Source organism: Rhinatrema bivittatum, chromosome 4 (assembly GCF_901001135.1).
Source record: "Rhinatrema bivittatum chromosome 4, aRhiBiv1.1, whole genome shotgun sequence".
Lineage (NCBI taxonomy): Eukaryota > Metazoa > Chordata > Amphibia > Gymnophiona > Rhinatrematidae > Rhinatrema > Rhinatrema bivittatum.
In genome coordinates, this window is record NC_042618.1 from 99,561,866 (window position 1) to 99,580,754 (window position 18,889).

The window sequence follows — 18,889 nt, forward strand, 5'->3', positions numbered from 1 at the left end:
CAGTAATCTGTAAACATTATAATACAGTGCCAGCCTCCTGTTCAGTCCCCAGACGAGTATACTAATCCGTGCTCTTGCAGGAATTGTACTCATTGCAGACCTGAATGGGGCAGAAGGCAGGAAATGATTTTTCTTACCTCGGTAGTGGGTTAACCAGGCTTCTTCCATATGCCTAGGAGAGTCATGCCACCCTCCAGGGTATAGGATGATATCCTTGGTCACATCAGGCTGGGGTACTAGGTGAGAAAAGCCTTTAACAAGTCACAGGACCCCCACTTTTGTCCTGTGCTGTGTGACCGGGAACCTATGTCAGGCCAAGAATTTTAACCCGTTCCCATTTTCTGCATTCAGACTCCAGTCGTTACAAGTACAGTCCGGAGCGGATAAAGAAAGCAATGTCCACGGACGAACAGATGGTGCCGGTACGCCAGGGCCGCAGACAGTCAGGTGAGTTGGGAAGGGGGAGAAGTGTTCCTGGCCTCAGTCTCCATATCCAGGCCTTGCTCGCAGTAATGTGCATGCTAGTAGCTTGTTCTTGCAGGGGCTACACAGGCTTCTGGGTGGAGCCCACATGCTTTTTGAGCTGGTGCCTGGATACTTCCAGGGCTTGGGTTTATGGGGGAATGCCCCATGTGCTCATGGAACAGGTGCTGGGGCCAGTGCTTGCATACTCACAGACCTAGCGCTTGGGGAGAGGAGGGATAACGGGGCCCATTTGCTTGCAGACCTAGAGCTTTTGGAAGGGGATGGTCAGTGCCACAGGCTCTGTGCCCATGTGCTCATCGAGCTGGTACTTAGCAGAGTTGGTGCCTGCATACTCATCTTGGCTGATGCGGAGGGGGGGGCGGGGGGCAGAGTCAGTGCCCTTGTACTCATGGAGCTGATCCCCAGAGAAAGAGAAGAGATGGATGATGCTTGCGAAGATGGTGTTTGGGGGTACAGTAATGGCATTCTCCAATGCTCCATTTTGGTGTTAGAGTGCATCAGGAGCTGTTGCTTGGTTGTAGAAGGTCTTTGCCTGAGTTCTCCTGGAAATAGTGTGTAGGGGAGCTTTTCCAGAATACATCTGGAGTTGATGCTTGTTGGTGTGAATGGTTAGTAGAGGCTATGGTTGTGGGTTCTTGGACTTAGCGGTAGCACTTCCAGAATGGAAGAAAAGGGGTTCAGAGCATTTCCATAGCTTGTGCAGGGCCCCAGAGCCCTTCCATGGCTGGTGCTTATCAGTGATTGCACATTGCTCTTATACATATTGCTTGCAGGAGTGGTGGGGCTCCACAATATATATTATGACAGGACAATTTTATTCTTTGTATTTTTCTTCTTGTTTAATCTATTTTGTTTGTCGATTTGATTGTCGTATTGTAAATGTTTTATTGCAACCTGTGTAGAACTGTGGCTAGGTAGGCTAGAAATTTTATAAATAAATAATCGAAAGGCCATAATAAGCCTGTGCTGTACTAGGCAGGGGCCATGGCCCATAGCCTACACCAGAATCTGAATTTGGTGAGTGGAAAGTGATAGGCTCCTTACCAAATGTTTGAAGAGAAGATAAGGGTTGTTGTAGTCACATCATGACTCTAATAGGTTTTCCATGTCCTGTTCTTAGAGCCCATTCATTGCATGTAACAAGACCAGCAATGCAAAGGAGACAATATACTTCCAATCTCAATATGATGGTTCAACATCCAGGAGTAAAGGTCGCAGACAGTCTGGTGTGAGATCAAATCATTGATATAGCAGCTGACATGGAGAGTTTGGAAACTGATGAAGGATGCTGAAGGGGTGAAATCTGGGAGTGATCAAGGGTGTTATAATTATGCTGTCCTCAGTGTTAAATTATTTGGTATGAAGGAAGGTGTGTTAGCAGGGGTGTGGGAAACTGAGCCTTTCAAAACAATTTTAACTTTTATTTATATACAACACTTCAACGGAATGCAGACTGTCTTACCTCAGCAGTATTCACTTATATAGGGGGTTTGTAGACTGCCTTCCCTCTGGACAGTGTATACTCACTCCCTCTGGTTTGGTCAGGATAAATTTACAGGAGCAGCCTCTCCTGGAGACACAGGGGCCTCCGGAACCCAGCTAGGTTTACACTCCTGTGCTTCCCAACTGGTCCTGCCCTCAGGCCTCTCCCCTACCCGCAGGGTCCCGCCCACAGAGTGCTAGCCCTCTGTGGGATTTAAGCTGGACCAGGCGTCTAGCCTGGTCCTGCACGTACAGCAAGGAGGAAAACAGAGTCAGTCCATTACAAGGGGACACTTGTAATTGTCTATGATTGAAGGTGGGTAGGTATTATCTGGGCACAGTTTGGCAGTGATTGATGCTCTCTGAACTGAAGCAAGGGTGCAGTTGCAGGGTGGATGAATGAAGACAAAGGGTGCTGTGAAGCTCTTTGAATGATGCAATAGAGGTTAGTGTTAGGGGCATCTGTGAGCGCAGTGAGAGAGAGGATATCTTATTGCAAAGAAGTGAGAGAAAACCAGGAGCTGCAAAATTGTATATGATATAGAAAGATAATGGGCAGATGTTTCTTAACGTAACAGTTGCATATGTTTTTTCACAGAGCCAAGCAAGAACATCTTGAAACAGCTGGGTGAGAAGGGTGAGTAAACGTTCTCCATCCTCCCTTTTGTACACCCAGAGAAATGCTGGCAATTTGAGGACCTTAACTGAGACATGGACCAGCCTCTTTGACGAAGTTATTCTACAGGAGAGCAATGTGGTGGGGCTTGAAGCTAGAGGCTGATGCATAAATGAAATCTGCCTGCTGCTCCTTCTTCAGGTTCTTTACATGTTAGAAGTTCTAATTTAATGACCCAAAGGTTTTCATAGCGTTTCATTTTGCTCCTGCATTAAGTCAGAGTAAAGCTTGAAGGGTGCTCTCTTATAGCCTGGAGCACCCTCTGCATCTTAGAACTATGCTACCAGGGATTAGTGGCTGTTTATATATCTGCTGTTCCTGGAGACCTGATCCCCTGGCACATCCACCAGAGGGTTAGGATTAAGTAATACAGGCTACAGTAATGACTGCTGACACTTTGCAGTTCCCAGAAATCTGTCGGAGCAGTGGTTTCTAAATGGAGTCCTCAGGAACCCCCAATAAATTTGTTTTTCATGGTAACCGAACTGTTAGAACAAATTTATCTCTTGAATATTAATTCTGAAATCCCAAAAACTTAAATCCACTGGGGGTTCTTGAAAATCAGATTGTGGGAGTCTGTTCCCCACCAGCCACATCTGTCCCTCTGGCAGTCTTTGACTGGTGAGCTCCTTTCTTCTTTCATTTCTTATGTTCCCAACCACAGTAAGACTGGGAGTCCTCACACACACACTGCACAGCATCAAAATATTTTTCCAGCCACAAGATTGTCATTTCCTCCTGCAGCAGGGAGTAGTCCAGACGTTTCCTACAGGAGAATTTGACATGTTTTCTTGTTTTGGGGAGAGTGGGGGTGGTCTGAGATATGATAAAGTCTGCAGCTGGACAGATAGCAGGAGTGTGCCAAAATGTAATTCTGTTGATTCATTGACACTTGTGTAAATCATTTTACCTTGAGATCTTGCTAGTGATTTTTCTTTTGTATGGAAAAGGGGGCTTTTGCTCTGCTTTTATATTGTCTAATGGCTGTTATTTCTTTTTTGTTTCATGTGTTGTGACCCTGGCAGTCAGACTAAAGGTAAGAAAAATGCACATTGCTAATTTTGATAACGACTTAAGCCAGTGATGTCAGATTCTGTCATTTTTTTTTTCTGTTCTTCTGCTTCACTGCCCTCCTCGCCTATTCCGTGGGCAGAGTTCTCTGCCAGAATGGCTAGAAGCCAGCCTTTAGGACGTTCAGATGTGCGGCTCACTCATATGTGCTTTCACTCAGTCGGGTGCTAGTGCATGGACTGTTCCGTGTGCACTTGCATGTATGTACACTCAGGCACGTATTCCTTGCTGTGAGGAGGTCAATATTTCTCTCTTGTTGCCAATAAAGGAGCATGTTATGATCTTAGCCATTGAAAATAATGCTGGTACGTTTGATGCTGAGGTGTAACTGAAGGAGCTTGATTCAAAGGGAAACCTTGTTTATAACCTTAAAACAGCATTCAGGCAGCGCCGGAGCCCTCTTGGACACTGGGGACTTCCTGCAGCCGGGTACCGACACTCTGGTTTCTAGTCTTGGGCAGCCTAAGACTAGATGGGAGGATGTGGAGGAGGAAGTGCCCTATAAGGAGGATTCATTAGAGCACCTGAATCTGAGTGACAGCAAGAGGAAGGGAACAGAGGCGGAGCACACAGCCTCTGAGGAGGAGGAGGAGGAGGAGATTCTGATGGGAGAAGACCAGGTAGCAGACTTTGCCAGTTCCATGCTGGCAGCCATACACTGCTGGCACTATAGGGCCCAGGCTTTGCTTTTCACACCTGGATCCACGGTGAGGGTTTGTCTCTGTCCTTTGTCTTGCTCTGCCTAAGTGCTAAGCATGGCTTACATCTGAGCTCTTTGGAGCCATTCGTCCTCCTCTTATCATAATCTCTTAACTCTTTCCTGGCTGTTCTTTACTTGACAATAACTGCCATTAATCCTAGCATCCGAGGCTTTGAAGTGCATGACTTGATCAGCTGATGAACTTGTGTATTGTACACTGATTTCATTTACACTTTATATGAGACAAAATATATGTATATATTTCTTTCCAGTTCTGTAACCCCAAACCCCTATGAATCATGACAACAGTGGAATCTGTGTTCAAATCCAGCTGACTAAATAGGTGACAGGAACAAGGAAAATGTTTGTGGTTTATTTTGGTGATACCTCACCTCTACTTTAAGCTCATGAGCCTGCCAAAGCCTTCAGTTTGGGACTTGCATAACAGAGATCTTTTCAAATATCAGAGAATCAAAATTTAATATACACATTTTAAGGATAAAAAGCTCTGTGGTTCTGCAGCTCAGCTCACAAATCCATTTAGGACTGAGAGTGGCCTGCTGTGTTTACGGAGGATCCAAGCCAGCCTCTGTACTTTCACATTACAATATCACATGAAGGAAGCAAACCCTGTACTCAGGAAAGCCACTTTTAAATGGTAGAAAAGGAAGCTTGTGGAAAGCAGTAGAGGAAGTAATTGATTGCATTCATTGGGGGTAAGAGGTGCTTTCATACCCAGCTTGTCCATAAGACTAAAAATCAGCTTTTCTGCTTGGTAACCCAATATTTTAGTGATGCAAGATCACTCAGGCTGCATTAACGTAAATGAGAGATCTGCTTGATTGTCTTCTCAAGTTTCATCTTCTGTTCTGCTTTCAGAGTAAGGAAACTAGAGAGCAAGAGATGCCAAAAGGGTTCAAGAGGCAAAACAGTCAGTCCTCAGGGAATGCAGAGAAACGCCGCAGTGTGGAAGTGCCCTCTGCCCCAGAGCCGGTGAGTATGGCCCGCAAGCTGTCGGTGGTACCAGACCACCCAGGAGCATCCTTGTTATCTAATCTGTTCCTAAAGCACCTGGAAATGCAGGGGATGTGGATGAGTGTGGTAATATAGAAAATATTGCCCAGGAAAAGTGAACACGGAGCACTTGTATATTATCATACGTCATGCAGGTGTTCGTGGGTCAATTGTTGACTCTTGGCGCTGTTTGGGGGAAGCACTGGGAGATTTCCTAGCGTGTAGCCGAATAGAATCAGGACCAATGGGATTATGTGTTCCCCTGCTAGCAGATGGAGACGGAGTCAAGTTTCAAAGCTGACGTCACCTTAGATATAGCCCTGCAGTGACCTCAGCCATTCAGTATCTCTCCATTTCCTAGAAGATGTAGACCTGCTATCCTTGCACCAGCACTGGTGGTTTAGCGGGATTGCAGTACTAATTAGAAGAAGGAAAATTCACCATTAAATTGGAGAAAGCTCGAGCCCCGCTCGAGTCCCTCCCCCCGTTGAGAATTCCTGAGGCGATTTCCGAGATCCCTCAGAGGTTTGCCTTGGTCCGGAAGCTGGTTCCCGGCTGGACTTTGCTGCTGAAGCAATTGAAAAGCAGCAGGTGCAGGAAACTGAGAGAGGCGGTGATGGCCAAAGCTCTCTCCCCCCGCAGCCGAGGCTGCGTCTGTACTCAACCGGTAATGCTGAGCCCAGGTAAGTAAAAGAAGTTCCCCGATTCAGAGACATGGAAGGGCTTCGGTAAGTCTTTCCTCCGGTCTCCTTGCTCGGTGCTCCATACCGACGAAGTTCCCGATCTCATTAGGGCAAGGGAAGGGGGTTTCTGAGCGGGTTGAGCGGCCCCCTGATGGGCTAGGCCCCACTTCAGGCTTGGTCGGCACGCCACGTGGCAGGCCGCGGTGGCGCCATCTTGCGAGCGGTTTTCCCCCATAGACCGTTGGTATGCACGGTGTGGGTCGGCCCTGTTTGCCTAACGCGTGCATACCTGCGCGCATGAGTGCATGCATATGCATGCATACAACCGGACGCGTACATTTGCGCTTAAGGGCGCTTACACTTACGCGCATTGGATCTGTGTACACCCGATTCAAGCGCTGGCCAGCTGAATGCACAAGTTACAGTTTATTATGACTCGGGCAGCAAAGAAGCACAAGCAACACACTCTTTATGCTGCCTGCCATATTAGGGCTACACAGTCTGACTTGGAATCCTTCCTATGTCACCACTGTGAGGATGCCCAGGGAAGGTTGGACCAGAACTTCTCCAAGCCCGGTCCCTCCCATTCAGCAGATGGGTCAGCTGGATCTGAGTAATCCTGGGGCTGCGGCTGCCTCGGGAGAGGGCAATTCTGCGGCACCTACCCCAGTTCTCCCTGGGCTAGACATGGACCTAGCAGCCGTTTCTCGAGTAGATTTTTTTCAAGGTCTTCAAGCCTTTGTACAGTCAGCTCCTGCCTCTGCCCGGACCGAGCCCCAGACTGGAAAGCCTAGCCCTCCCAGCCCTATCGGCATGCCTTGAGACATGCCTCGTATCACCTAAGGTATCCCTGATGGGAACTTGGACACCACAGACGATGAAAGGGGATGTAGGCTCGTTGGAGGATGGGGAAATCCCTCCAGGCTTGGAACCATACCGGACATGTTATGGTTTTTCCACAGAGATAAATTGACGGCCCTGGTTTCCCAGACCCTGAAAATTCTGGGAGTCTCCAGCATGGACCCTATGACGGAACCGAAGAAGAATCCCATCCTGGTGTCTCTACGGAAAGCTTCTTGCTATTGTCCAATGCTGTAAGCCATCCAGGAGTTGATTGACTTGGAATGGGATGCTCAGGAAGCCAGCTTTAAAGGAGGTCAGGCATTGGAGGCCCTGTACTACCTGGACCCAACGGCCAGAGAACGCCTGCGTTTCCCCAATGTGGATGCCCTGGTCTGCACCTTTTCAAAGTGAACAACCATCCCAGTGGAGGGAGGAGCGTCCTTGAATGATGCACATGATAGGCGGTTGGAGTCCATTCTTAAGCAAGCCTTTGCCGCGACAGCAATGGCACTTCAGATTGCTTCCTGTTGTGCCTTGGTGGCTCGCTCGAGCCTGCTTCTCTCTCGAGAGAGGCAGGTGGCTGAGGGGCACATCCAGAGAGGCGATGGAGCCCACCACAGCCTTTCTAGTGGTTGCCAGCTCTGACCTAGTTCATATCTCGGCCAGAGGAGTGGCCTCGGTGGCAGCCAGAAGACAACTATGGTTGTGAAATTGGTCAGTGGACGCGACCTCTAAGGCAAACCTCACAAAGATGCCCTTTAAGGGATCCCTCCTATTCGGAAGCGAATTGGAAAAGTTAGCCAGTAAATGGGGTGAATCTCTAGTGCTTCAGCTGCCAGAAGATAAGAAAAAGAGGTCGCAGCGCCCCTCACCTAAGAGGGGTGGACCAGGGGCTCCCAGTACTTTTGGCCCTACAGAAACCCGACAGTTCAGACATCTTGGCCCTCGGGGAGGTCTCAGTCCTTTCGGAGCTGACAACCTAAAAGGAGAGACTGGTTCGGGCTCAGGTTTGGCCCGAAATTCCCAATGAAGTTTTGCTGACCCATCCTCAGGATGAGGAGATAGGGGGTCGACTATCCCTCTTCTATCAGAGGTGAGCCGAGATCACGAGTGGCTACTGGATATCATACAAGAAGGATATGCTCTGGAATTTTGCAGCATTTCTCGGGACATGTTCTTGATGTCACCTTGCCACTCCCAGCACAGGAAACTGGCAGTGAAATCTACATTGATAAGGCTCCTCAGTTTGAGGGCTATAACTCAGGTACTTATACCCCATGAAAATACGGGGTGTTATTTCATCGTACCCAAGAAGGAGGATGCGTTTAACCCCATCCTGGACCTAAAGAGCGTAAATCATCATCTGCAGATAATTCATTTCTGCATGGAAACTCTTCGCTCCATCATAATGACAGTACAACTGGGAGAGTCTTAATCTCCTTGGACCTCTAGGTGGCCTGCCTTCATATCCCAATTCATCAAGACCACCAGCGTTTCCTACGCTCTGTGGTACTGGGCCGCCATTATCAGTTCCAGACTTTGCTCTTCAGCCTGGCAACCGCCCCCAGAAGATTCTTCAAAATTATGGTGGTCGTGCGGCAGCACTGAGGAAACAAAGGATCCTGGTGCACCCTTTCTCAGACGACTGGCTGATCCGGCCAAATTTGTTGGAAGAGAGCCTCCAGGTGATCAGCAGGGTCAGGTCCCTGCTTCAGGAACTTGGTTGGGTTGTGAACATGGACAAGAGCAGTCTCAAGCCCTCCCAGTCCTTAGAGTACCTGGGAGTCCAGTTCAACACCAAGCAGAACAAAGTCTTCCTCCCTCGAGGATAAGGAAACTGATGTGCCAAGTGTGTCAGTTGATGAACACAATGCGCCCCAGGGTGTGGAGCTATCTTCAGGTCCTCGGGCTGATGACGTCAACCCTGGAGGTAGTACCTGTGAGAGGGCACACATGCGGCCACTCCAACGTTCCCTGCTGTCACTTTGGGAACCCACTGTGTCAAGACTATTCAATTCGCCTCCACCTACCAATGGAAGTATGTTCTCGGCGACAGTGGTGGCTACAGGAAGTTCATCTAAGCAAGGGTGTAAGCCTGTCCCCACCGGACTGGCTAGTCCTCACGACGGACATGAGCCTCTGAGGGTGGGGAGCTCACTGTCAGGAATTGACAACCATGGGGCGATGGTCTAAGGAAGAGGCGTGCTGAACATAAACCGCCTGGAAACCCGAGCTGTCAGATTAGCGTGTCTGCAATTCAGCCACAGACTCCAGGGCCAGGCAGTCTGTGTGATGTCGGACAACGCAACAATGGTAGCCTACATCAACCACCAGGGAGGAATCAAAAGCCACAAAGTGTCTCTGGAAATAGACCCCCTTATGTAATGGGCAGAGTTAAATCTACAAGGGATCTCGGCCGCCCACATCACGAGAAAAGACAACATCAGAGCAGACTTTCTCAGCAGGGCATTGTTGATCAGAGCCTTCCAGCTACTAGTAGATCACTGGAGCCTCCCTTCCATCGACCTCCTGGTCACATCTCTCAAAGAAAAGGTCCTGCAATTCTTCAGTCGCAGAAGAGATCAGCGCTCCCAAGGGATCTACGTCCTTGTCCAGACCTGGCCAGAGGAGGACTTACTGTATGCCTTCCCTCCGTTTCCTCTGCTGGGCAAGTTCATTCGCAAGATCAAACGCCACAGAGAATTAGTCCAGACGTCCGTCATATGCAGACATGCAGAAGCTTCTGGTGGAGAGCCTCCTAAGTCTCCCCTTGCACAGGGACCTTTTCCAACAAGGTCTGGTCCTTCACGAGGACCCAACTCGATTCTGTCTTATGGTCTGGCCCTTGAGAGGACTCGCCTGACGAAGTGTGGATATTTGGCGGCAGTAATTGCCACCTTGCTCCACGCATGGAAGTTCTCGATGTCTTTGGTGTACATGCTGATCTGGAGAATAATTGAGGCCTGGTGCGAGGAACGTGGGGTACCCCCTCGGACAACCAAGATCCCCATGATTCTGGAATTTTTACAGGACAGCTTGAACAAAGGGTTGTCACTCAACTCCTTGAAATTCCAGGTGGCGGCTCTCTCCTGTTTCAGGGGCGAGGTGAACAGAGCCCACCTGCCAATGGAAATGGACTTGGCCCGTTTCCTTAAAGGGGTTAAACACCTCCGACCACCCTTAAAGTGGCCGGTCCCCTATGGAACCTCAATCTAGTACTGGCTTTTTTAGCATGGCCTTCCTTTTGTCCGCTGTGCAGTCTGTCTCTATGCCTATTAATGTTGAAGAGTGTATTCTTGGTGGCGTATCGCATCTCTAGACTACAGCGCTATCATTTTAGAAGCCGTTCCTTCAGTTTACTCCAGGAACATTACAACTTCGCACTGTTCCTTCCTTCTTGCCAAAGGTAGTCTCGGAGTTTCACCTGATCCAGTCCATTTCCTTACTGTCCCTAGAAAGATGCAAGGACATGGAAGACTACCGCCTCTCATGCCACTTAAATGTCAGTAGGCTTTTAGTACGGTATCTGGAATGTTCAGAACCAGTGCACAAGACGGACTGCTTGTTTGTTCTTCACGGTGGAAGGAAACAAGGCGAAACAGCTTCGTGAGCTACTATAGCTTGCTGGATCAAGGAAGTGATCACAGGAGCTTATGTAGAGGCAGGGAAGCCTTTACCACTTCAGGTTAAAGCTCATTCCACTAGGGCCCAGGCAGTATTCTGGGCAGAAACTAAACTACTGTCTTCTATTGACATCTGTCAAGCAGCGACGTGGTTCTCCTTGCACAGCTTCTCCAGATTCTATTGTCTGGACGTCCAGGCCTGAGAGGTCGCAGCCTTTGCGAGGGAGGTACCAAATGGACCATGAGCAGGCTCCCTCCCTGTTCGGGAGTAGCTTTTGAACATCCCATTGGTCCTGAGTCCATCTGGCTACACGCTAGAAAATGGAGAAATTACTTACCTGATAATTTCATTTTCCTTAGTGTAGACAGATGGACTTGGCATCCTGCCCACGGCTGCCCATGAACAGCACCAAGGAATCACCCATGAGGTGAATCTAGATTCCAAGAGGTTACGGGTAAGTCGTTGCCCTGTCCCTAGATCAGGGCATCTATAATAATGCTGAGATTCAGCACTTAATTTTGGTTGAGAAATGTTATGGTCACCAGTTTTTTAATCAAGTTATTAAGTTGTATTCAAATTGTATTCAAGTTTTTCAATAGTATGTCCACAATGGCTTTTGAAGAGAATACTGAATGGCTGAGGTCACTGCAGGGGTATATCTCTAAGGTGACGTCAGCTTTGAAAACTGACTCCATTTCTGTCTGCTAGCAGGGGAGCACATAACCCATTGGTCCATCTATCTACACTAAGGAAAACAAAATTATCAGGTAAGTAATAGGGATGTGCAGGCAAAAAGTTTTCGTTGCGTACGCGATAGGTATTCGTGGGGGGTCAATTCCGTTTCATGCGGAAGTATGGAGAATTCAATAAGTTGTCGATCTGTAAATACGTTACTACTAAATTAACTACAACCCCCCAACCTCCTGACCCCCCCAAGACTTACCAAAACTCCCTGGTGGTCCAGCGGTGGGGTCCGGGAACTCACTCACACCCTCGGTGCTAGTTTCATCATGGCGCCGATAGCCTTTGTCACAGGGGCTACCCGGTGCCATTGGTCAGCCCCTGTCACATGGCCATCGGCGCCATCTTGTGCTCCTACCATGTGACAGGGGCTGACCAATGGCACCGGTAGCCCCTGTGACATAGTATGGGCAAAGGCTATCGGCGCCATTTTGAGTCCTGGCGTCGGATGGCAGGTCGTTCCGGGACCCACAGGGACTTTTGGCCAGCTTGGGGGGGCCTCCTGACCCCCACAAGACTTCCCAAAAGTCCAGCCGGGGTCCGGGAGCTACCTCCTTGCACGCTGGCCGTCCGATCCCAATACTAAATGGCGCCGATCGCCTTTGCCCTCACTATGACGGCGATCGGCGCCATTTTGAGTATTGGCGGCGATCGGCGCCGTTTTGAGACTCAAAATCGCCATCCCACCAAAACTCAAAACGGCGCCGATCGCCGTCATAGTGAGGGCAAAGGCGATCGGCGCCATTTTGAGTATTGGGATCGGCCGGCGTGAAAGGAGGTCGCTCCTGGACCCCCGCTGGACTTTTGGCAAGTCTTGTGGGGATCAAGCTGGCCAAAAGTCCCTGTGGGTCCAACGGGGATCCCGGAGCGACCTGCCGTCTGACGCCAGGACTCAAAATGGCGCCGATAGCCTTTGCCCATACTATGTCACAGGGGCTACTGGTGCCATTGGTCAGCCCCTGTCACATGGTAGCAGCACAAGATGGCGCCGATGGCCATGTGACAGGGGCTGACCAATGGCACCGGTAGCCCCTGTGACAAAGGCTATCGGCGCCATGATGAAACTAGCACAGAGGGTGTGAGTGAGTTCCCGGACCCCACCGCTGGACCACCAGGGAGTTTTGGTAAGTCTTGGGGGGGTCAGGAGGGTGGGGGGGGTTTAAATTTTTATTTAGGCCGAATAAAACAGAAATATGTTTAATACGTGGTGAGTCGCGATGCGTTTCGCCTCCCCACGTATTTAACAGCAAAAAATAAGTTGCGGATTACAAATACGTGGAAAACGGATGCACACCTCTAGTAAGTAATTTCTCCATTTTGCACAACAATTGACCTCTAGCTTAGCAAGTAACATATGTATATATTGCAATGTCCGAGATGAGAAGCTCCTGTATGCCGAGGGGAACTGAACTGGTTTTAGTAGGAGGAGAGGATAGAAGGTAGTCACCATCCACATGCCAATGGTGATACCTCTCTTGAGTAATCTTTACCCTGGAGTGTAACTTGGTGTATGTTTCAGTAAAGGAATATCTCAGCATGAAATATCACACACATTTTCTGTTTAAATTATTTCTGGTAATGCTGTTTTTGTAAATTTTCATTGTGTAATATGCTGGGCGCAATGGATGTCGCTTCTCGGATTTGCAAGAGAATACTACCCACAGGGAGGAGAATGTTCAGAACAATTTAGCTGCGTTAATGCGGCTGGATTTCCACCCAAAATACACGTTACGTTTTGCTTGCAGAGAAAAGAGACAAGACAAGGGCAAAGCTATGATGGATAAGTACACATGGGGGAAGATAACCCCATTCTGACAAAGTTCAGCTTTCCTAGTGTTGCTTTGGTAAAAATAAAAAAATCTGGTCATCGAGTACCAGCATTAACCAGACTGATGATTACTCTGGAAATTCATTGCTTGGGGAGTGTGCCAAGCGAGGGAGTATATTGCTAGACTGGCGCTCACATTTTGTTTTTACTGTTTCTACAGGCTGATGCAGAAACACAACTGGTTCCAGTGCAGGAAGATCAGCACCCAGGAGAAATCCATTCTGACTTGGGGTCAGTTAACCTCCCAAAACCAGTTCTGGGGGCCCAGACAGGAGAGTCTGAGAGTGACCAGTATCTGGATGTCCATGACCCAGTGGATCATACAGAATCTGAGAACTTGGAGGACCTCAAGCCTTTGAGTAGTGAAGATGAGGAAGACGAGGCAGCCATTCATGAGACTGGGGGGATCCTTCCTCCGTCTGTTCTGGACCAAGCTAGTATCATTGCTGAAAGGTTCATAAACAACCTTTCCCGGCGCAACAGCTTAGCTCTAGATGATGGGAAGCTCATTGGCTGCCTCACACCACGACTGTCCAGCAGGAGTGCCAGTATCCTGAGCCTGGAGTGCCTTGAAAAACCACAGCACCATAACAGTTCTTGTGAGCTGCAAACCTGCCAACCATCAGAGGAAGTCTCCTCTGATCCCGTAAACATCGTGACAGAGTGCATCTCACCTCTCAAAGGGGCATTATCGCCCAGTCTGGAGAATACAGTTGAAGGAGATAGAGGTTCATTCAAGAAAAAGGAATCTATGTTATCCACACAGGACAGACTGTTACTTGATAAAATTAAAAGTTACTACGACTATGCAGAGCACCATGATGCCTCCTTCAGCATTAAACGAAGAGAGAGTTTATCTTACATCCCAGTAGGTGTGGTTAGGAATTCTGTCTTTAAGTTTAATAGCCTCCCCAGGCCTGAATCTATTAGGGATTTTCCTGGAAGGAATAGAATAGACAGCACGTCTAGCAACTCTAGCAGCACAGGTCCTAGTAGACCTGCCTCTTGGGCATCGCTGGATGTACCTGCTTCAGTGCGACATGGTGCTTCTAAACCTTCCAGTATATGCCAACAGTTGAGTGACCATCTGTCAAGAAATGCTGCTCCAGAAGATGACTTCCCAGTCAAGGAAACTGAATTTAAATCGCCTTCAGAGATGATTGGAGTGTGGGAAGAGATTGAAAAAGCAGGTAGTGAAACGTGGACAAAAGACTATGGGGTTCTTATGTCGGCAGACAAAGAGAGTTCAAAAATGACCCTTGTTCATAGAGAGAATAAAAATAATACTTCCAGAAATGATCACGTGAATAAAGCCAGTGACGATGGCTTTGACTTGCATGAACCTCTCCTCATTCTGGAGGACAGTGACCTCAGTACAATAACAGAGGAGTCCTTGGCCCCTTCTCCACAAAGTAATTCTCCCTGCCAGGCAGAGCCTGCTAAACTAACATGTGGTGCCATTAACCCTGACCAGGACCTGAGCAGCTTTGAAGGGGACCTACCTTTAAAGCTTCACCCAAAGATTATGCAGCTAGCAAACAGCATGGATGGAGCTATGACAGAGAAGGTGAAGAACAAGGTCTATCAGATGGCACGTCAGTACAGCCAAAGGATAAAGTGCAACAAGCCTATGATTCAGAGACGTTTAAGGGAGCTGGAAGAGGATCTGAGAGGGAATGGCCTATCCTCACTGCAGGAGGAGAAGCAAGATCCCACTGCTAAAAGTAAGTTTTACAGAAAGGGATAACCTTTATATTCTAGTTTTTGGCATTAGTCCTGGAAGCACTTTTGCTTCTGTGTGGAAAGAAATCATTATAACCTACTGGGTATTGACTTCAACAATTTTAGCCCTAATTCAGGTGTGGGGACAGTGAAATTCCAACGCAAATATTTCTCTTTGGGCTAACCAATCCCTCACTGTCCTTTTTTCACCTCCTGACTGTAAATGTAATTTTATCTGCCAGCAGGACACTTGGAAAAAGTCCATTCTTTTCTGTCCAGCGCTAAAAGTAATTGTAAACCTGAACTGATATTGTGCCCATGTTGTGGTATTTAAAGTGTCTGGTGGTATTTCTAAATAAGATAATAGAGTGTGTACTGAATCCAAAAACTATAATGTTTGGGTTACTTTGCAAACTAAATTTCCATATTCTCAGCAGATCTGTTTGTTTTTTCCATTTTTGTATATCTGAATAAGACTGATAATAACCTCCAACATTTAAGTTTCTGCTCACCGTGCTGATTTGCATGGAAGGAGACGTGTTCTGGCGTGTCTTCTGTCTTTACAAGACTCACACCCAGCAAGCAAGATTCTGAAACAATATTAATGGCTTCATCCTGTTCAGCAGAAGTTTGTTAGATAATGCCACACCTGTTCATTACACTTTATTTCTTTTCTAGGTAATTTGAACCTGGCGCTGTCACTTCCCAGCTATGATCATGTCAGTATTCAAGAGCATGGGCCCCTGACGCCTGCATCCAGCTGTTCGCCCAGGGAAAAATCACCCAAAAGGTTTACTTTCAGCCCTTCTTCTACCAGCCCAGGGATTTCTTCTCCAAGCAGATCGGGCTGCAGGAGTCCTCATAGCCCAGAGAAATTCCACTGGCCTGATGTGCGAGAACTAAGATCAAAGTATGCTTCCAAGGCAAGTGCTAGCCAAGAAAAAGCACTTCCTGTCAACAGGAGTCAGTCTGTGCCAGAGAGAATAGCAGAAGAACCTTTGGAAGGCCAAACCAAAGCAAAGCTTGGTCATTCCTGCAGCATGAACGTGAAGCAGACAGGTAACTTGGCAGACCAGAGGAACAAGCAAGGTGAGCAGTATTATAGCAGTAAAAGCCAGCAAGACACAGAGACGTTTGAAGGAACTTCAGTAAATGCCAGGCTTAATGGTGGCATCTTGGAAAGTCCACCAAACCATAGGAATCAAAGCTATGAGACAGGTGGAACCTACTATATCAGTGCAGAAGCACCTTTGGAGAACTGTAAAAGAGTCATTGTTGTGGAGAAGCTGTCTCCTGTAGAAGATGAGCTGGACGGTCCTGACAGAGAGATCCTTGCCCTTGAAAACGAGGACAATTACTTAGAGAGATCATCACCTCCATCTCGGGAGACAATTTCATTCAAGGCTGTCATTGAACAATGTAAAACCTACCAAGAGTCTGAGGAATATTGTCAACAAGAAGAAGATGAACAGGAGCCAAAAACATGTCCTGAGCCAGAAAGGGTCCCACAACAGGTGCTTTTGGAAATGACGGATCAGAAGAAGCAGGGCCGTGTGAAAAACCTCCGAGAGAAGTTTCAGATTTTGAGTTCTAACAGCTGAATTAACTTAATCTGAGTAATTTCAGGGAGGACACTGGGAATGTCACCTTTGGCTTCCTAGCGACGTGCACAGTTGTAAAGACCCTTTGACAGCAGAGACTGCTCGAAGGCAGCTTTGGGAGGCAGGAACTTGCTCTCTCACACTCTTCCGATTGGAGATCATGGCTGGGAAAGAACCTGCCAGCAGCAAGAACACTGTTGCCTTATTTTCTCTGTTACGTAAGCACTGATTCCCATTTAGCTGTAAATCTAATGCTGCTGAAATATTCCGTTGTGGGAGGAATAGTAATATTTGTAAAGCTGATTTTTTTTTTTTAATTTAAACTAAATTAGGATCCTTGTATATTTTGGAATTTTCCCAATTAAGTATTTAATTGGTAAGTGAAAATCACAGAATGTGGTTGCGGTGAATACCACACTGATTAGGAAATGGAAGAGAAAAAGGGCACTGCAGTTCTTTGTTTTTCCTTTTTTTAAAGTGGACAAAGATTTATTTTTTTAGAATGCTGGATGTTCTCATGAATTCTCTCCAAAGTTATTCTTGATCTAACAGTGAACTAATTTTAAACTCAAGTGCACTAAGCGAGCCAGTGGTCCTGAGCAATGCAGGATTTGGACCCTCCTGATCCGCATGGTTATCAGGAAATCCTTTCCTCTTGGAAGGATGAGTTCCAAAACCACAGAAACCATTTTACAGTTCACTTGGATTATGTATACTGCGATGTAAGAGAAAAATTATTTATTACCTTTTTATATTTTCAATGTGTTAATATTTTCAAAAGAATGGAGTTTGCTCCATGATGGTACTGTCACTGACTTGTCTGCTGAAAATGTCTCTCTCTTTACCTGTCGTGTAAATACATTTCAGTCTATAAAACCTGTGGAATAATGCAAACGGAGCAGTTGCTTTAATTCTTTAGTGCAGGTACAACTCTTTGCTTCCATGCCAGGGATTTTGTACTGTCCTGAGCCAAGAGCTGACATACATTATTTCTTAATAAGATAAGAGGTGGTTCTTCTTAAACTTCTCTTGTAAAGGCATACATAAGAAATAATAGTCACTTCGACCTACAGTAGCTTCATATATTTGGCTGCTACGACTCGCACTGAATTTGGCCTTCAATATATTACCCTGTTACCAAATAGTTATTACATTGGCCAAATTCCAGGAAATGTTCACACTGAATACAAAATCTGCAATGCAGGTTTAATTTTGTGCCAAAGGGCCATTGGTTTTGTGCTCAAATTCTGTCAAGGGCGTATCGGGCATCGGAGGCTCGGCAAAAACTTCCAACTGACATATTAATTGATTTAAAGTTTTTGGGTTCAAGTATTGCATTTTCTTAAAATTAAGTTCCCTTCATGGGAGCCAGGGTAAATTATCCTATATCCTGGTTGAAATGACCATAGAATCACTTCCAGCCATCCTAATAGTTACATTTTTCAATGTTACACTTTGCCTCCTTTGAGTTTGTGTAGCATTTGCACAAAATAAATGAGGGAAACGTCTCGACCGAGAGCTTGTTCCTCTTCTTTTTGTAGGACAAATATCCCTAAAGTCAGATTATTTGGTATTCGAGTGCCTGCCTAGGTTATAAAGTTCAGCAGTAAGTCACAAGAAAGGAGCCATGGAACTGATTAATCAGAGTTTGCCTCCTATGGTCAGGGCTTAATTTGTAGACAAAAAGGAGGTGTAACTGTGCATGGGGGGAGGGAGGAGGTGGTCGGGGGAGAGGAGCCAGGGTAGGGTGTGACCTGTGTTGGGTGAGGGGGCCAGGACAGGGCTGGGTGAGAAATCTACCCTAAACACATTCTCACACATAGGTAATCATATTCTTCCTCTGCACTCAAGCAGGCCAGTCCACACCGGTGGGTTATGCACTCCTACCAGCAGATGGAGACAGAGACAGCTGACTCGCTGATGTCATCAACATATAGCCCTGCCCCAACATCAGCCTGCCAGTATTCTCTATCTCCAGCAGATGGTGGACATGCATCTCCCTAGTGGGGATTGCCTGTTTAAAAAATAAATAAATAAAATGAAACAGATTTCAGCTCCTGAGGTGAACCCAGTCTAGGGCTCTCCCGCAGTTGAGGATTTTGAGCTACTGTGCCTTGCCAGATTTAGACTCATAAAAAAAAAAAATAATAAGAGGAGGAATGGGGTAGCTCAGCGATGATGGATTGTGCCCTCTCCCCTCGTAGCCACCAACTCTGTCATGACTTCAGTCGGCGGAGATCTGAGATCAAGTAAAAAAAAGAATACAGGGGGCCTTCCTTTCCCTAGCAGGCCATTTTCTCCCCACCTCCGATTGATCTCCAGGGAGAAGAATAGGAAGGTGAACAGAAGATGCCAGTGTTGGGGTGGCATTCACACTTCTGGGCTCCCGCACTGCCGTTCCTGTATGTTGGCCTTACG

General features: G+C 47.2%; 1 protein-coding gene across 6 annotated transcripts in view; it reads left to right on the forward strand.

Moving 5' to 3' along the window:
• The window catches only part of PLEKHG3 (pleckstrin homology and RhoGEF domain containing G3), a 192,660-nt gene extending 175,291 nt beyond the window's left edge, over positions 1-17,369 (forward strand). For 4 of the 6 annotated variants that reach the window (XM_029598500.1, XM_029598503.1, XM_029598505.1 and 1 more), the window contains 7 exons: positions 352-447; positions 2,567-2,605; positions 3,670-3,680; positions 4,093-4,422; positions 5,295-5,408; positions 13,309-14,872; positions 15,549-17,369. In XM_029598500.1, the coding sequence (XP_029454360.1) occupies positions 352-447; positions 2,567-2,605; positions 3,670-3,680; positions 4,093-4,422; positions 5,295-5,408; positions 13,309-14,872; positions 15,549-16,471 (3,077 nt within the window). In that variant the 3' untranslated portion in view covers positions 16,472-17,369. The remainder of the gene's footprint in view (positions 1-351; positions 448-2,566; positions 2,606-3,669; positions 3,681-4,092; positions 4,423-5,294; positions 5,409-13,308; positions 14,873-15,548) is intronic. The other 2 variants (XM_029598501.1, XM_029598506.1) reach the window with 2 other exon arrangements.
• The last annotated feature ends 1,520 nt before the right edge of the window (positions 17,370-18,889 follow it).